Source organism: Bos taurus, chromosome 28 (genome assembly GCF_002263795.3).
Source record: "Bos taurus isolate L1 Dominette 01449 registration number 42190680 breed Hereford chromosome 28, ARS-UCD2.0, whole genome shotgun sequence".
NCBI lineage: Eukaryota > Metazoa > Chordata > Mammalia > Artiodactyla > Bovidae > Bos > Bos taurus.
The window spans coordinates 44,061,162-44,076,250 of record NC_037355.1 but is presented as its reverse complement, the minus strand read 5'-3'; the positions used below and the strand labels follow the sequence as shown (position 1 = coordinate 44,076,250).

The window sequence follows — 15,089 nt, the reverse complement described above, 5'->3', positions numbered from 1 at the left end:
AAGGTCGATCTCTGGTTGGTTTGAAAATGTTCCATGGTTATTTAAGATGTTATCATTGGCAAAAGCTGGCTGATGATACACAGGAACTCTCTGTACTGTTTTCTCAAATTCTTGTGAATCTTAAATTATTTAAAGATAGAAAGCTTTTTATTTTTTAAGGGGAATGGGGTTCAAAGGCATGTTTGTAGCAGCATGGTAAGTAAGAGTAAAACCTGGAAGCAACGTAAATAGCGATTTCATCAATAAGAGACTTGTTACCCTACAGCCAGATGGTTTAGGATATTATTATTATTTAGTTGCAGATTTGTGTCCAACTCCTTTGTGACCCCGTGGGCTCATTTGTAGCCCACCAGCATCCTCTGTCCATGGGATTTCCCAGGCAAGAATATTGTAGTGGGTTGCCATTTTCTTCTCCAGGGGATCTTCCTGACTCAGGGATCAAACTCGAATCTCTATTGCTGCTGCTGCTGCTGCTAAGTCGTTTCAGTCGTGTCCAACTCTGTGTGACCCCATAGCAGCCTACCAGGCTTCTCTGTCCATTGGATTCTCCAGGCAAGAACACTGGAGTGGGTTGCCATTTCCTTCTCCAAGGCATGAAAGTGGAAAGTGAAAGTGAAGTCGCTCAGTCGTGTCTGACTCTTAGCGACCCCATGGACTGCAGCCTACCAGGCTCCTCCATCCATGGGATTTTCCGGGCAAGAGTACTGGAGTGGGGTGCCATTGCCTTCTCCCCAAATCTCTATTAGGCAAGTATTAAAGAGAACAGAGCACTAAGAGGAAAAGAGGAAAAAGCAAAATGCAGAACGTGTGCAACATGCTATGAATGGTGTTTCAAAAGGCGAGTGCACACAAATATGTCTGTGTAAACCGTCTCCAGGAAGGAATTTAATATCTAGGATATTTAAGGAATCAGTACTAGCCAGCAGTTCTAACTAGAGAAACTGAGAGTCTGGGAGACAAGTGGAAGAGAGGCTTTTTCTTAAAAGAAAGAGCTTTTTTTTTTTTTTTTAATCAGATATGTGCGATTACCTATTTGAAAGCAAAATGTTCTGAAATGCGGTGCACCACCAAAAGGGAACCTCATGACCTTTCCGGTTGTTAATCATGCGTAAATAAAAGCAGGGACTGCATAGTAAATACCTGATGGATCTAAGAAAAAGCTTAAAATCTCTGTATGTCAAAATACCACATTAAAGGTAAAAATAGAGATGAGGAAAAGTACTCATTCCTCAGTTCAGTCTCCAGAGCCAGTGTCCTAACTGAAAAAAAGTGAGGAACAAATTTTAACATTTGTGACAGCTGAATATTAATATCTTTAATATATTAAAAGCCTGTTTACTTATCCAAAAGAAAAATATAAATACCATCAAAATAGAAAAGTAGGTAAAAGAACAAGGCAATGGGCTACCCACAAAAGGAGAAATGCAGTTGGCAAATAAACATACCAAAAATATCCAATCTTGCCAATTATCAGAAAAAAGTAAATTAAAACCAAGTAACATTTCCCACCTTTCATGTTAGCAAATAATGAAATAATACTACTTCCAACCCAGAATTTCTACCTCTATGAATATATCCTAAGGAAAGTGGTCTAAGTGTGGGGAAATGTTTATCTAAAAAACAAAATTCCTAAGTTGGTGTTCCTAATTCTTAAAAAAAAAGTCAGAAACAGCCTCAGTGTTCAACAAGAGGAGGCTGATTACATAAATGAGAGCCCAGCCATTCTATGGAGTAAAATGTAGGCATTAAAACAGTTACTATGAAAGATGGTCCGAGTATTGCTACATGAGAAAAGCAGATTCTGTAATGACATTCGATAGCCTATGTATAGTATTATGTACATGTTCTATCTTGGGGAAAAGTGCTTATGATTTTTGCCTTTCCTTAAGGAAAATATACCTGGGGCTTCCCCGGTGGCTCAAACAGTAAAGAATCTGTCTGCAATGCAGGAGACCCAGGCTCGATCCTTGGGTCAGAAAGATCCCTTGGAGAAGGGAATGGCTACCCATTCCAGTATTCTTGCCTGGAGAATTCCATGGACAGAGGAGACTGGCGGGTTACAATCCATGGTATATAGATAGATAGATAGATATACCTAGAGAGTTCTTAAAGGAAATCTTCCAAAATGCTGACAATAGTTCTCTTCAGACAGGACAACCACAGAATTTTTTTTTTTTTAATTTCACAGAATTTATTTTGCTTATCTCCATGTTCTCTTTGTTTCTACCACTGTATTGCATGTATGTGTAAAAAAAACCTAAATTAAATAAGTAAATAAAGTCCCTTTAGTCTATGAAATTGAAATACAATCAAACAGTGAACATTTGTCAGGCAGGTTTGGACAGAGCCGGCTGCAGTGCCGTCTGAGGACTGCTGTTTTCGTGCTCCCTCCTCCCGGCTCCCTGTGGACAGCCCCCATACTTGCTCACAAAGCCCCTTCCACATCGGAAGCCCCAGCTCAGCTCCTCTGGACACAGACAGGCACCGCCTTCCTCGTAGCACCCAGCGAATAGCCGGTGAGCGCTTTCCAGCTGCGGCACTGGTTAACAGCGTCAGGGGCTTTTTCCTTCGATGGAACACCCGGAGTCACCTAGTGCGATTCTATCCTGCGTGACTGCTCTGTGCCAGGCATCGGGTCAGTCACTGGGAGGAACATGGACAGGAGTAAGTTATGGTCACTAATCAGTCACAGAGCTCTTAGTGGCAAGCAGCACACGTGCTGCAGTCTGTGTGTAGGAAAGAAATCTATCAAAGAGGTCAGGCAGCTCACAGGCTTTGTGGGAGGCCAGAGGCACAGGCTTGGTTGCCACGAGGCCACGTGGACTCCTAAATCTCGCTGCTCCAGCAAGACGCCTCTGCCTTTCTTCACAGTCGCTGCCGCTCGTGCCATGGACGCTGCCCTCGGGACACCTCGCCCTAGGAGCGGCATCCGCCACTGCCGTCTTTCCCGGGGGACTCTGTGAAGTGGCAGTTACCCTGTGTCCTTTAAAGGGGGTCCTGCTCAGCGTGTCTGATTGTGGAACTGAAGTCACACACCTGTGATAAGGATTCTAGGATGCCAAGTCCTAGAGGCTACTTAGGTGTGATGGGACTCACATTGTGTGAGATTCTTCAAACTTGTTTAAAAAGAAACCAAAGGGCCACGAACCATGACAAATGTGCCCCTGGCTTTCAGGAACTCCGAGGCAGCAGCGGGCAGTTTAAACACATGAGGAGAAAGCAGAAATGTGCAGGGGCCTGTGGGGTCCCTGGTGAGAAGGGAGGTCGCCCCTCAAGGGAAAAGGAGAGCTCCCCCAAGTCAAGACTTATTTTAGGGGAGGTAGAGGCAGGCACTGGAAAAGATCACCATGGCCAGCTCTGAAGAGCTCTAAGAGCCAATCAAGTAAGAGGTGAACCTCTGTGGGCAGAGGAAAAGCCAGGGTGAAATTTTAGGCACTGAGGCAGACTGCAGGGGGACATTTGGGGATACAGTGGTGCTTTGGGTTGAATCGTGTTACCCCCAAATTCATATGTTGAAATCCTAAGCCCTAGTACCTCAGGAAATGACTATATTCAAGATGGGGCCTTTAAAGAGGTAAAGTAAGGTCGTTATTAGACTGTACCATAATCCAATATGACTGGTATCCTTGTAAGAAAAGGAGGTTAGGACACAGAAGGAAGACCACAGTGAGGAGACGGCCATCTACAAGCCCAGGAGAGAGACTTCAGTAGAAATCAACCCTGCTAACAGCCTTGATCTTGGACTTCTAGCCTCCAGAATTGTGGGAAAATAAATGTCTGTTGTTTAAGCCACCCAGTCTAAAGTATTTTGTTATGGCAGCCTGAGCAAACTAGTAAAATGCTAAGTTCCTCAAATATACCAGAAGGTTCTGTTTGATGCCGCTCCCCAAAGGCCATCCTGGGCATGCAGGGCTTTTCAGAAGATCATGGTTGAACACAGAGAAGGAAAGCTTGCCTGATGTAGTCAGGACTGACGGCTTCAGATTGAAGAGGGGTTTTAGAAAGTCTGGGTTGTCCAGGGAACCCTGGCTGCAAGGGTGCTGTATTCTCAAGCTGTGGAGAATGGCTTGGGGCATTTCTGTTGTCTCACAATATACCCTCAGGAAGCCTGCTGGGCTGACCACTAAACTATTCTTATGTTCCTTCTTGAAGCCCATCTTCTACACCTGACTTTGTAAATCTTCATTTCTTTGTGTGTGAAATCAAAAAAGACACATGCCCTGTGCCTAGCCACCCACTCAGCACAAGGGAAGGCTCAGGAAAGGAGAGTTCTCTTCCTCTGCTCTTTCACAGCAGAGGCAAGTGCATATTGGGGTGGGAACAGTAAGTGCAAACACATGATTGGGGTGGAGACCTGATCTATGAACAGCTCATAAATCATCTGAAACCATACTTTCCTGTTGATAGTCAAGCCTCTGTAAACACTGAATGTGACCTTGGCGTGTTATCTTTTCTAATGATGCCAAACATGCGGTCTCCGTCTCCGATATAAGTCCAGTGTGACTTTCCCGGGACGCACATGCCTGCAAGGACTCCTGCTCATCACAATGGTGGGTAACTGGGTTTCATACAGAAAAGAAAGATATGTATAGCCTTTATTTTCATAAACTGTGATGGATGTTTCTACTGGGTGCTATTCAGGGTAAATGTGACCTGGTCATGAATCTTCTATACTTGAAATGCAGTGTGTAGGAGGATGAGCATCTGGGAGCTTGGGAACATCTTTGTGAATTTAGCATTATTTCTGTTCTCTGTTATTTCTTCCAGCAATTTTGGGATTAAATTGGGTTTCATATATGTCTCTAATTCTTTAATTCCTTGGCTTTGAGTGAGTGATTTGTGAAATTAAATATAACTTCAGAGCTACAGCACTGTGTCATTTTACAGGAAACCGAACCTGGGGAAGGCCAGAAGCTGCCTCAGGGATCTCACCAGGAGCCTGTGGGGCAGCTGAGCCCTCTCTCTAGGCCAGTGGTCCCTAAACCTGCCTGTGCAGTGGAATCACCTGGGGGTCAGTGAAAACTACTGATACCTGACTCTCATCCCAGATATTCTGGTTTAATTGGTCTGCAGCGAGGCCTGCCGGAGTTCCAGGGTTTTTAAGCTGCCCAGGTGATTTTTATGCTCTGCGAAATTTGGGGACAACACCCTAGGCCCTTTTCATTGTTTCATGTTGTATTAAGAAGGAAATGTGCATCAAAATCTGTAAAGACTCATCCAGACCCTTCTCTGTCTTTAATTTAAACTTGAATTAAACTAATTCTTCTTTTTCGAAGTATCCTTTTGTAGAATGAGTAAAAGGGAAAGGAGTGGGCTGCTCTTAGGGTGCAAGGGAAGTAGAAGGAAGTGCCCCCCGCCCCGGCAGGAGTAGAAAGTGAGGCTGGAGAGGATCGTCCGTCCTTCAGAAACAGTCTTGAGACAGAGCTGGAAATAGTATAAAAATGGTGGGATCCTCCCAATTCCACTCAGACCCCCCCCTCCTCCAGCTTCAGAGTGAACTTAACCCTACACTACAGCCCTGGCAGGGCCCCTGCCCAGCCTAAGACTCCCTCTGAAGTCACCTGACTCTTGCTCGTACAGGACAAGGCTCTTCAAGGCGCAGCGACTTAGCTCAAAGGACACAATTTCTAGGAGCACCACCAGCCTGCTTCATCTCAAGGCTGGGCACCAAGCCCCACCATCTAGAAACTATAACAGATGCCAACTTTATCGCTGCCCCGTCTCCTGTGCCTGCAGGTGCCAGGGGCCGTGTTCACTGAGGACAAGAGAGGAAGCGGAGAAAGGAGGGAGCGGCTATGGAGACTAGAGTATGGGAGCAGGAAGGGAGTTTACTGTTTCTCTGCTTAGAAGTGGTCCTTGGACCAGCTGTATTGGCATTGTCAGGGAGCTTGCTAGAATGAGGACTCTTTAAATTCCACTGAATCAGAATCTGCTTTTTATTTAGTAAGATCTCCCAGGGATTCATATGCACACTGAAGCAGCATTGGTTTTGATCATTTCTCTTGTGCTTCTCACCTGGGGCGTTTGGTAAATATTCAAAAGCCCAGACCCTACCCTTCAGTGAGCTTGAGACTGGGGGTTCCTTATTAGTAACCCAGGTGATGGCCACCCAAGTAGGGGAACCTCTCTTTTCACGAAGGGAGAGAGAGGGAGAGGAAGAGAGAGAGAGAGAGAGAGAAAATGCATGCCAGTGGCAAGCTATTTTTGAGACGGTGTCAGTTGGTTAACTGAACAATTGGTTCTCCCCATGTCACCACGTTCGGATTCCATCTTCCAGTCCCTGAATCACAGGCCTCTGCTCAGAGCCGCAGGAGTCATGGGAATCCTGCTCTCCTCACTCACCCTGGTCCACAGCCCTGGCTCCTGTCCATCGACACCTGTGTTCTGAGAGTTGGTGAAACAAGACCTTCAGGATTTCTGTGGTCATTTCCCCCCTTCCAGTAGCCCCCTTTTTGGGTGAAGAGAGCAGAAATTTTGCTAATGAGTCTGGCTTTTTTTTTTTTTTTTTTTGAGAAAACATTCAGGTTTCCACAGTGATCTTAAGCTGAAGATTATTCAAAAGAAGAAAACAGGGAGAGCAGGTGCAGCCTCAAGTCCTGGTGTGAGCTAAACGTACAGAGGGTTTGTTGTGGGAATTCATTTATTTCTTTGGTTATAAAATCAAGGCATTTCATTGTGGACAATTTAGCAAATAAGAGTCCAAAGAAGAAGTAGTCATAATCCCTCAGCTCAAAAATGACTTGCTAAAATGTGCCACAAACCGTCAGTCTCTCTCGGTATCTTTTTACACTGTAGGAATCACACCAAGCAAACTGCTTTGTAAACTGTATTTCACTTAACGATATACAGTGATCATTTACTCACGTCACTTCATTTTCTCTTACTTCCTCAGTTGACTGGTGTCTTTTCTGAATCTCCATCTTGTAAACCAGTCCTGTTCTTGAGCATCAGTGATTTCTGTTTTCCCACAGCAGTGAACATCCCGGAGGAGCAGCTGATAGCCTCTGTGCTGCTCTCTTTAGGACCAAGGCTTAGAAGTGAAAAGACTAGAAGTGATGAAGGCAAAGGCTGTAAATAGTCTGAAGACTTTGAATGCGTATACACCCCTTAAAAATTGTTCTAATACAAACCGCCCTCGTGCATTTTACTTCCCATCTATGTCTCTATTTCCCTCTGGTGTTAGAAATTGACTCATTATTTTTGTCATCCCATTATGACTCTACTGTCTCTACGGTCGCATTTCTTGTGTTATATGTCAGTGGAATTTCTCATGTGTTTATTCATCATTTCTATCAGCATCTGTGCCTGTCTGTGTGAAACGTCACCTTGTCTTCTCTATCATTTTTCAGCTATGTTTCCCTTTTTTCCATGGATATATAGAAACTCTTAATATATTGATGTTCTCCAAATTTGGTAACTGTTTTTTTAATTTTATGAGTTACAACTTTTACATATTTAAACCTATTTATTTTCTTTTCCTTTTCTGCTTAGAATATTTGCCTGTATTTCTGTGATTAGTTTATGGTCTTATTGTAAACATGTAACCTTTGAATCCTTTTAGAAAGTATTTTATTGTGAGAACTAAAGTAGAAAATGAACTTTTTTCTTCCTCAAATAGTTCACCATTTGTTCTAATACCACTTATTGAATAATCATTCTCTACAGATTTCAAAGACTAAATTTATTTTAATAATACATATTTATATTTACTCATAAATAAGTATATTTTTTCTGGGTTTTTTTATTTTGTTCCATTTATTTGTCTCTATATCAGCAACACACTACTTCAAGTAGCATCAGCTCATAATTAATTTTAGACACTTACAGAATAAGTACCCTCATCCCATCTTCCTTTTTAAAAGGTTTCTGGAAATTCCCACCTTAAAGTTTGTTTAGTTTGCTCACCTCAAAATGATGACAAGAGCAACCTGATGCCTTCCTTTGTTCTACAGATCAAATACCAGCCTAGATGAGCTGATATGTTCATCAGCCATCAGCAATGCCTTTATCATCTGGAAAATGAAGTTCTTAACCTTGTGGTCTAAGAACTCTAACTATCCCAATTAGCTCCGGCAAGTCTCCAATTGTGGTTTATTTGTCTTCATATCTTTGTCGTGTTTTATTATCTTTGTCATTGTTCTATTATCTTCTTGAAACTCTCTTCAATCCCTTATTTCTGTCGTTTAAATTATACATGCCCTGCAAAGCAGCTAAAAATCTCCTATCCACAAGGGTTTCCTGAACTCCTCTGTAGTAATATAGCACACTAACATTATTGCTCTATGACTTTTCACTCACATTTTGCTTCTTCCCCAGTTAATTTTAGTAACTTTATAGATCTTGTTTCTTTGTTACATTATCTGAAGATAGAAGCTCTACCTTCAAACCACCTGTCAGAGCCCAGTAGGGCCCTCCCTACAGGACACTCAGTCAATAATTACCAACTGAATTCATTCATTTTTCTTCCCTGGCCCTTCTTTACTTTACAGAATGCTCTTCTGTTCAGCTTTGTGGTTTTAGCCACCTTTGTGACTTTATGCAATGCCCAGTGTTATTTCATACCTAATGAGAGCTCCGCATCTAATGGTAAGTCTTGACTTTTCAATGTTTTGTTATTTGATTGCATCTCAGTAAATATAAACTATTGGCAGATGAATAACCTTAAATCTGCATGAGATAGAGGGTTAGGGCAGATGTATAAATGGAGTAAAATGAGGTATTTCAACATTCCATTTATATGAGAAAGTGGTTCTCAATCCTAGCTGTATGAGAATTGCCTGGAGAATTTTTGAAGCTTACTCAGCCTACCAGGCTCCTCCGTCCACGGGATTTTCCAGGCAAGAGTACTGGAGTGGGGTGCCACTGCTTTCTCCGAATGTTCAGGCCCATTCAAAACCAGGTAAATCAGAATCTCAAGGATAGGATCTACAATTTAGAAGCTTCTTGATTGACTCTTACATGCAGTTAGGGTTGAGAGTCCTTGATTATTCCAGCACTTCTCAAACGCTAAATGTGTGTGCAAACTCTCTGGGACTCTTACTAAAGTACAGATTCTGATTCTGTGGGCCTGGAGTCGAGTGAGAGTCTTCACGTCTCATGACCTCAGGTGGTCCTAATGTTGCTGGTCCCTCAAGCATACCCGAGATCCACGGACCACCGCGTATCTACAGCAGTGGTTCTCATTCATGATTGAACATTTGAACCAACTAAAGGAGATGTCCAAAAATACGGCAGCCTGGGCCTCATGCCCAGAGATTCTGATTTCTTTGTTCTGCGTTGGTACCCAGGCACAGGTTTTTTGTTTTTTTGTTTTTTTTTTGTAAAGTGTCCAAGATGTTTCATATGTGCTTTTAGGGTTGAAAACCAAATAAAAGAGGAGAAAAGAGGCATTTATCCAGAGATAATATAGCAGGAAAAAGTCGCCCTAAGTACTCGTAGGCTCATAATTTGTTGTTGCTTGGTTGCTGAGTCAAGTCCAGCTCTTTTGTGACCCCATGGACTGCAGCCCGCCAGGGTCCTCTGTCCATGGGATTTCCCAGGCGAGCGTATTGGAGTGGGCTGCCATTTCCTTCTCCAGGGGATCTTCCTGACCCAGGGATTGAAGCCAGGTCTCCTGCATTGGCAGGTGGGCTCTTTTCTTCTTTTTTCTCTACCTCAGGTTTGGCAGGTGTGTTCTTCCCCGCTGAGCTATCAGGGAATTTTGGCTCATAGTAGCCATCTAATTAAAGAGGGAGGAGCTCACATTGTCTTGAAATGTCTGTTCTGAAATGAACTCTGGATAGACTTAATCTTGTTGTAAGGAAAATATGATAAGTAGTATGAGTTAGAAAGTGCTGAATTTAGCCATGAATGAATATATGAGTACTTTTCTGAGATGCTTGTAAAATCACCAAGAGTCTCTCTATGAGTAGGGTGAAGTACAGACGGTACCATCTAGCCCCAGTGTCCTTCTCCTGGTTGTGTGACCTTAGGACTCTGCTGATGATGCCACATGCATTATTTTAGGATGCAAGGATCTCAGTGGAGTCACACACGAGCTGAAATCAGACTGGAAGACTGAGAACTGTGAAAGCTGTCATTGTTCCAATGATGGAATTGAATGTTGCAACACGTAAGTCTCAAGCCAGCTGGGCTGAGAGGGGCAGGCGGCCACTGTTGGGGTGCTGTCTGAGGAACAGCTGCTCCCTCTTTCAAAACCCCATCCTGGGGCTTCCCTGGTGGTCCAGTGGTTGAGACTTGTTGCTTCCAATGCAAGGGGCTCAGACTTGATTCCTGGTTGGGGGACTAAGATCCCACATGCTGAACAGCCACGCCAAAAAATTTAAAAAACAAACAAAAAGCCCCAAATCCCCAAATCCCATCTTGAAGGAAGTTTAGTTTTCAATCCTATTTCTTTCTTTTCTTTTTTTAAATCGTGGTAAAATATACATAACATAAAATTTACCATTTTAGCCATTTTACAAAGTAACTTTTAGTGGCATTAAGTATATTTGCGATTTTGTGCAACCATCTCCACCATCCATCTCCAGAAATCTTTCTTCTTCCCAAACTAAAATCCCAGACCTATTGAACAACAACTCCCCACCTCCTACTCTCCCTAGTTCCTGGCAACCACCGTTCTACGCTGTATCTATGAATTTGACAACCCTAGGTGGAGGTGTCCCCACTCCAGTGCTCTTGTCTGGAGAATCGCATGGACGGAGGAGCCTGGTGGGCTGCAGTCCATGGGGTCGCAAAGAGTCGGGCACGACTGAACGACTTCAGTTTCACTTTTCACTTTCACGCATTGGAGAAGGAAATGGCAACCCACTCCAGTGTTCTTGCCTGGAGAATCCCAGGGACGGGGGAGCCTGGTGGGCTGCAGTCCATGGGGTCGCACAGAGTCGGACACGACTGAAGCGACTCAGCAGCAGCAGCAGGTGGAGGCGTCCAGTATTTGTTCTTTTACGACTGGTATTGGGAAGGAAGAAAACTCCTCCCACCTAGGTTCTTCTGGCTAAGAACTAAATTTACATGAGACTGATTAACAGGAAAAAATCAAATTTATTTTCATATGTATGGCAATCCCACAAACATGAGAGGTTTAGAGACAGAAGCACAAGGGCAGGTAGAATGAGGTACATATGCCGTCCTGTGCTAAGGAAAGAGATAGGAGCTGGGGCTTTGCACGGACAGAGCGTCATTCACAGGATGAAAAGAGTAAGAGTATCCGTTTCATAACTAGATGTTCCCATCAGTTCAGTCCCCCAGATGTTTACCCTGACATATAACCGGGGTCACTTAAATACAATTGTCTCTGGCAATAGCTCTTCTGTGGGCAGACTCCTCCATTTAAATGCTTCCTAGGGACTTGGGGGTGGCGACAGTAGTTTCTTTGAGGCTGCAATTTGACTATTGCTTTCAGCTCAAAAGAAGCTTCATGAAAAAGCGGCACATATTGGGGTGGCTCATCCTGAACACCCACACTGGCTTACGGCAGTGTAAGGTCCTCAAGAATCATTCCTGTTGGAGCATGTCTCAGAACTGCATATATACAGTAAACATGTTTCAGCTTTAAAAAGGAAAAAATTGCATTCAATATATTATATCACATATATATTAGACAGATCAGTATATTAAATTTAAATATATAATAATACATATTATCTATAAATTTAAATGTATTGAATTATGTCTATATTATATATAGATATATAGATATCTATAGAAAATCTGTATGATACATAGATATCTATAGATAATATTATATATGTATATACACACATATATAATCACATTTTGTTTATCCATGTATCTGTTAATGGGTTCCTTCTACCTCAGACTTATTTCCTTTAGGTCATTTTTGAATTTTGATAATAACTTTTATTATTAAATATCTATATCCATATGGGTTGCTAAAAACAGGAAAGGGTACCCAATAGTCTGAAGCTGTTCTAGAAGGGATCTGGCTTTCCTGCAGCCTTGCCTGGCCTGTGGCAATTTGCAGGAACAGGAATGGCTCTGAACACAGGCAGAGGATGTGGATGTGAGGAGCAAAGGATGCTCTGTAGTGATCCTTGTACTCTAAACCCGAAGTTGCTTCACTGCTCAAGTTTAACTCAAGTCACTCGAAAGCTTGTGCAGATGTTTTCTTCTGGATGCCAAAGTCCTAGTACTCGGGCCAATAAAGCAGAGAGTACCTGCAAACTGGTCCTAATTCTCCTCTTTCCTCAGCAGTTGCGTCCAAATCAGCCGTCCCACCTCCTCTCCTCCCCATCCCCACCCATCTGTTGCCTTGACATCAGTCTTGGCCCTACAGTGTTTCGCAAGGACAAGATGGCTTTGATGACAGAAGCGTTAGTGTGAAGAAGTGCTCCCCAGACTTGCCCGATCACAGACTCATCTGAGAAGCTTAATGAAATACAGATTCCTGGGGCCCACGTCTGAAACCTACTAAGTCAGGATCTACTGGAGGCCATGCAATTTGGATTTTAATAGGTGCCTCAGAGAGTCTTGTGATACCTATCACCAAGGAGTAGAAGCACAAACACTCGACTTAACTCCAAACACCCGAGTGCTACTGAAGTTTAAGTACCTGGGAAGTTCTGAATCCATTTGTTGAGCATGCCCCGTGCCAAGTGCTAAGTGGGACAAGAGGAGTATTGGATCCAGAGACTGTATGTCTGGCTACCCGAAGCAGGTTTGCAGGTACTGCCTTGAGTGAGTCACATATTACAACTGAACCTTGATTCTGTGCTCCTGAAACCTGATTTTTGTCTTTTTATCAAGTGTCAATGTGACTCGGGAGTGTGATAGCATCAGCAAGATTAAGCCCAGTGAGCCTTTCCTCTCTGACATCACAGTACCCCTCCACGGTGGCCAAAGCATCCTCGTCCACTAGATTTGACCCTCCCCACCCCACTCTGGGATGCCTCATCACAGCCATGTCAATGTGATCCTTTTCTAGGGGTCTCATGGACCTAGTGTGGAAAACAGTGAAGTGAAAAGAGCCTTGATGCTGGGGCCGGAGTAACTGAGTCTGAATCTCCATTCCCTTGTATAGCAGCTGTGTGACTCTGTATAAGTTTCTTAACCTCTCTGAGACTCAGTTTCCTCACCATAAAATAGGGATAATCAAGTGAATATGAGAATTAAATGAGGGAGTTCCCTGGTGGTTCAATGTTTAGGACTTGGCATTTTTGCTGCTATGGGCCTGGGTTCAATTTCTGGTTGGCGAACAAAGATCCTGCAAGACAAGAAGTAAGGCCCCCAAAATTAATTAATTAAATGAGATTCTTCATATAAATTCAGGCTACTCTCATGGCTCAGTCAGTAAAGAACCCTCCTGCCATGCAGGAAACATAAGAGAAATGGGTTGGATCCCTGGGTCGGGAAGACCCCCGGGAGAAAGGAACGGCAAACCACTCCAGGATTCTTGCCAGGAGAATCCCATGGACAGAGGAGCCTCGGGCAACAGTCCACGGGTCACAAAGAGCTGAACACTACTGAGTGACTAACACACACAGAGATTCATTTAAACTCATTAACTTAAAACACATTTAATGTCTTCTCTAGACCAGTTATGTCCCTCGATCCTGGGATAGAAACTGGTTTCAGGTCAGAGCCCACAGAGCCCCTTCCCTGCTTCCTGACCCCTTGCCTGTCTCACTCAGCACAGAGCTTCACATGGAGGAGACTGGCACATTTTCTCTTCTGCTCAGAGTCTTCAGCCCCTTTCTCCTACAATCATATCACCGCCTACGAAGTTTCTCTTGTGAATTTTTTTTTTTTTTTTGGTGATAAATGTTTTGATAAGATTTTCTCTAGGGGAATTTCTTCACTCACTACACTCTTTAAGGGACATTGTCTGGATTTGAAGCTGCCCAGAAGCAATTGAGCTTGAGGTTGGTGGCCCAGGCCCAGGCTGCTCTGGACTCCCCACTTCCTGGGTCATCCACCCTTGGGAAAAGCTTCTTCCAGTGTTCCCTTTGGTTTCCATATTACCCTTTGGGCATAGGATTGAAATGTCCTCTTTTGTTAAAATAAGTCAAAGGTCACTTTGTGGAAGGAAGCGTTGTCACAAAGGCCATGTAGATGGCTATTTTGTATGCACTTTGAAGATGGGCAATTTAAATCTGGAGTTTACAGGTGGATTTCAAGAGGGCAATGAGCCCTAAAATTGTTTGCACCCTTGAATGTGTGGGTGGATTCTCCCCAGGGAGGTCTTTTCCAGTTTTCATCAGCTTCTCCGTGGGCTCCACGGTCCCTGACTGAAGTGATCCATTGTTCGCGTTGGCTGAGATAGCTCCTGACATAACAGGCCCCCTTGCCAGCGCTGGGACGACTAACCCTAACCCTCCCCACATTCAGGCAGCAGCACTGCTGACTGCTTCCTGAGCAGCAAGGACAAGAAGAGTCAGGCTGGAGCAGGCTGCCTGGCCTCAGGGGAGTCCAGACCTCTGGGCCTGTTGGAACTCGCTGCTGTCCAGTATGTGCAGGATGGAATTTAGCCATGACGTCAGGGGTGGTCTGTGCTCATAGTTCAGGCCCTGTGTATTGGGGTGCAGATTTCTGAGAGTGACATGTTAAGATTCCCTTATGTAGGTGAGGGGCACTCCAGACGCTTCCAGCTCAGTTAGCCCCCAGGGAGGCTGGGCATCCTGTTCCTTCTAACACGTGTTGTTCTTCTGTCAATGCCAGTGCAGCTATACCTATGGGTTATGACAGAGACAAGTGCCAGGCGGTCTTCAACAAGGAGACCTGCACCTACACAGTGCTGGAGAAGAAGGACCCACTGAAGAACTGCACGGTCACGGCGTGGGTCTTATAACGTGCTTTCATGGGCCCAGAGCTCCCCACCTGGGGGCCCAGCTTCTCCCAGGTCAGGCTTCATTCTCCTATGGCCTCTAACAGTCTGATTGTATAACCCTACCTATTAGTAAAAAATGTTTTAAGCAAGCACTTTAGTATGTGTGTACTTTTAATTGATAAATTATGTATGCATTGATATAACACACATTATGAAGCATGCAAACAGATAAAGGAGGAAACAAAAATAAATGCTGATAAAAGTTATAATATTTTCCCTCCACTGCAACAGATCATTGTGT

The 15,089-nt window shown here is 43.8% G+C and overlaps 2 protein-coding genes across 3 annotated transcripts in view; one reads left to right on the top strand and one right to left on the bottom strand.

Annotated features, from left to right (window-relative positions):
• The first annotated feature begins 4,512 nt into the window (after positions 1-4,512).
• On the top strand, positions 4,513-14,937 carry MSMB (microseminoprotein beta). Of its 2 annotated transcripts, none has more exons than NM_001434814.1 (4): positions 4,513-4,550; positions 8,490-8,586; positions 10,006-10,111; positions 14,680-14,937. In NM_001434814.1, the coding sequence occupies exons 1-4, from the start codon at positions 4,548-4,550 to the stop codon at positions 14,807-14,809; spliced, it is 336 nt and encodes a 111-aa protein (NP_001421743.1). In that variant the 5' UTR covers positions 4,513-4,547; the 3' UTR covers positions 14,810-14,937.
• The window catches only part of LOC132344155 (uncharacterized), a 17,894-nt gene continuing 13,828 nt past the window's right edge, over positions 11,024-15,089 (bottom strand). Inside the window, exon 5 of the mRNA XM_059882732.1 lies at positions 11,024-11,551. The gene's annotated coding sequence lies outside the window, so the exon portion shown is untranslated. The remainder of the gene's footprint in view (positions 11,552-15,089) is intronic.

Coding starts and splice junctions, on each gene's coding strand:
- MSMB (NM_001434814.1), top strand. Junction 8,587..10,005: donor TGAGAGCTCCGCATCTAATG/GTAAGTCTTGAC, acceptor GCATTATTTTAG/GATGCAAGGATCTCAGTGGA. Junction 10,112..14,679: donor GGAATTGAATGTTGCAACAC/GTAAGTCTCAAG, acceptor TGTCAATGCCAG/TGCAGCTATACCTATGGGTT.